This window comes from Dryas octopetala, chromosome 2, assembly GCF_963921425.1.
Source record: "Dryas octopetala chromosome 2, drDryOcto1.1, whole genome shotgun sequence".
NCBI lineage: Eukaryota > Viridiplantae > Streptophyta > Magnoliopsida > Rosales > Rosaceae > Dryas > Dryas octopetala.
This window is the reverse complement of record NC_141367.1, coordinates 384,514-388,246: the sequence shown is the minus strand read 5'-3', so window position 1 is coordinate 388,246 and position 3,733 is coordinate 384,514. Positions and strand designations below refer to the sequence as shown.

At 41.0% G+C, this 3,733-nt stretch overlaps 1 protein-coding gene across 1 annotated transcript; it reads right to left on the bottom strand.

Annotated features, from left to right (window-relative positions):
- Nucleotides 1–1,134: 1,134 nt before the first annotated feature.
- On the bottom strand, nt 1,135–2,223 carry LOC147292302 (uncharacterized). The gene has a single exon (XM_086234464.1). The coding sequence runs from the start codon at nt 2,221–2,223 to the stop codon at nt 1,135–1,137; it is 1,089 nt and encodes a 362-aa protein (XP_086090590.1).
- Nucleotides 2,224–3,733: the final 1,510 nt, after the last annotated feature.

Here is a 3,733-nt window from a genome sequence, read left to right as displayed (position 1 = left end):
CATTCTGGGTGTGAACATGGGGAACTGGATGTTCAACATCAATCCCAAGGGACATGCAATAATCATCGAAAGTTTTCGATGTAAACTCTCCGGCATTATCAAGTCTTATGGACTTTATGGGATAATCCGGGTGGTGAGCCCTCAATTTAATGATCTGGGCGAGGAGTTTAGCAAAGGCAGCATTTCTTGTGGACAATAGTGTAACATGTGACCACCTTGTCGATGCATCAACCAAAACCATGAAATATTTAAATGGTCCGCATGGTGGTTGGATAGGTCCACAAATATCCCCTTGTATCCTTTGCAGGAAAAGGGCGGAGTCTTTACTAGTCTTTGCATATGATGGTCTAGTATTCAACTTTCCGAGCGAGTAGGCTTGGCATAGTGTGTCACTAAACACAAGATCCTTATTAGTAAGGGGATGCCCGTGTGATGAATTGAGGATACGGCGCATCATACTTTGACCTGGGTGTCCCAACCGGTTATGCCATAGCAAGAAACTGCTCAAATTGGTTAACTTCTTGTTAACTATGTGATTTGCCTCAATCGATCTAATGGTGGTCATATAGAGACCGCTCGATAGGCATTTCAATTTCTCCAATGTACGCTTCTGGCCATACAAATTGGAGGTTATGCAAAGATATTCCACTCCATTTTCCTCAGTGGTTTCAACGTGATAACCGTTGGCTCGAATATCCTTAAAACTCAACAACGTTCTTCTGGAACATGGAGAATATAAGGCCTCATTAATGGTAAATTCGGTACCATTGGACAACATAAAATGGGCTTTTCCATGACCCTCTATCAGGTTGGATTGGCCTGATATGGTTGTCACAGAGGTATGAGTAGGCAATAAGTTTGAAAAATACTTCCGATCTTGGAGTATGGTGTGCGTAGTAGCACTGTCAGCCAGACAACAAACTTCCCCACAAAACATGCCTATTCATAAATTTAATTCAATGGATCACATGTATGAAAATAACTTAATTGAATTAAATAATATTCGAGCATAACCAAATTTTCCAAAAAATAAATAATCCAAGTCATAAATCACCAAAATAATCCAAATAAAAAAAACATTATTCAGAAAATAAATACGGCACAAGCGCCGATCATATCCATGTCATCGAGTTTCTAATCCTCGAAGTGTCCAGTAGCAACCTGGAAATCAGTGACCTCTAAGGTGGTATCCATAGGAAATGATCCCTCAACGAGATTGGTCTCTCGAGTTCCGCGACTGGCGTGATACTCATTTACAGCTTGTGCTGATGCACGGCAGGTGCGAGACCAGTGATCAGTTCCTCCACATCGGTAACATAGATTATTCTGATTCTGATTCTGATTTTGGTTCTGATTTTGGTGGCGACGGGCCGGACCAGTGTTCCTCTCATTTCGAGTTCTTGGGGCCGAGGGACCGCGGTTCCTACCACGTGGGCCTTGGCCACTAGAATTCGGGTTTCGTGGGCCATGACCGCGTGGGCCTTGGCCGCGTTGGCCTCGATCATACGGGTCATTCCTTTGAGAACCTTTCCTTCCATTTCTCGGGCGGTCGGACTTCGTGCCCTTTCCATGACCTCGGTATCCTCTTTCGCGGTTTGAATTGCGATGAGCAACAGCATTTGCTTCAGGCAATGGTGCTGCTTTAGTACCGACAGGTCGGGCTTGATCATTTCTCATTAATAAGTTGTTGTTCTTTTCAGCGAGCAACAGAGTAGTGATCAATGCCGAGAACTTGGTAAAATTCCTCTCCCTGTATTGTTGCTGCAGGACCAAACAGGAGGCAGGGAAGGTGGAGAAAGTCTTCTCCAATAGGTCAGCTTCGGTGAGCTCCTCCCCACAAAATTTGAGGAGTGACCGGATCCGGCAGATTTCCGAATTATACTCATTAACGGATTTGAAATCCTGGAAACGGATGTTCTGCCAGTCATGTCTTTCTTCAGGCAAGAAAATGGTCTTCTGATGGTTAAACCGCTCTTCCAGAGCGACCCAAAGAGCTCGTGGATCCTCTTCAGCGAGGTACTCAACCTGGAGTGCTTCATCCATATGCTTCCTAATGAAGATCATGGCATTTGCCTTAAGAGACTCTGTAACAACATTGTCTGCATTGATTGTTGATCTCATCTTCTTGGCAGTCAGATGAAGCTTAACATCTTGAGTCCACTTTAGATAGTTTCTTCCGGAAACTTCCAAGGCGACAAAATCAAGCTTGTTGAGAATTGACATTCCTTGGTTGAAAGGAACAAATAATCATAATTAGTGCTTCGGGCAATAACATCCATAAACAATAAATAAGAACTTCAAGTTCTATAACATCACTACTACAATAATATAAATAGACATCGGTCAATAGACAACGGTTCGTGTTTTATCCGTTATCTTAATTTATTACACAACGGTTTTGTAATCACCGTTATATGAACATATAATATCCAATGATATTTGGTCTTGGGATTTTTCTTAAATTATTACACAATAGTTTTAGACAAAACTGTTGTATTTTGTAAGTTATAAGAAAATAAAGAATTTGCGGATCTTTGTATTTGGCAAAAGCGGAGGCGCGCTAATGAACAGTCCTCGCGCTTTAAGTCTAATTTGGTCAAAGCCCATTTAGATACATTCAGATACTCGCGCTTTAAGTCCTCGCGCTTTGAGACTTCACCTACATTCAGAAACTCATCCCCCATTCGATCTCCATCTTCGCCGTCCATCGATCTGCTCTTTCTTCTTATTTCCTTATTATTGAAGCTCGACCCTCACCCTTAGTTCTCACCCTCTCTTTCTCGCCAAACAAAACCCTCAACCCTCTGTTCTCTCTCTCGCTCGCTCTCGGTCTCCTCTCTCTCTTTTTCTCTCTCTATCTCCCTCTCCCTCCCTCTCTCCGAAGCGTAAAAATGGAACTCCAAAGATGGAGCATTGTGGATCTGAGCTTGAAGGAAGCTTCTATTTGGTGCGTTCTTTCTTGTGACAGGTTAGGGTTTTCAAAACTTAAATCGATTTTTCAATTTTAGGGTTAAGAGATCGAGTTGGGGTTTTTGGGGCTTTTGTGGTCTATGATGGTCTGGAAAAAACAAAACTGATTTGCCTAACAAGGGTTCCCTGTTCGTGTTTTGAGTGTGATGGTTAGATAAAAAAAACTTGGTGTTCTCTTTTTAATTTTTATTTTGATGTAAATATGTTTTTCTGCCATAGATCCGGAGACTCCCGGCCATTTCCTCAGTATTTGCTAGCTATGGGGTGCAATGGGCAGCGTAAGCATTTTTGCTGCTTCTTATTTCTCTTGTTATGATATTTTCCTAGATTGAGTGCCATCCATTTAAAAATAACTTTTTTTGAAGATCCATATATACTTATTAGTTATTGCAGTTATATTATAACAACAGGAGCATATATACTGGTTTGTGTTTTGTTTTTTTGTCGATATGATAAATTCATCTCAACTTATATCTATTATTAATTTCTTCGATCTTATTGTTTAGAAGCGAAGTGAAGAGCTCGCTCGAGCATCTGCGGAACAGGTGGAGTCTTCTGGGAATATTGGAGATAAAGTTACTTTGGGGTCCAAAGAAAGTAGTACAATGACACATCCATTTTCCAGTACTGTTTACATGGATGAGTTTGACACTTACGTTGCTACCTTAAACATTGTATGGGACTTTATAATTTCATCAGTTAACTCATCATGTTTTTACTGTCCATATTAATTGTTGAATATATTAGCTAAGAAAAAAAGAAA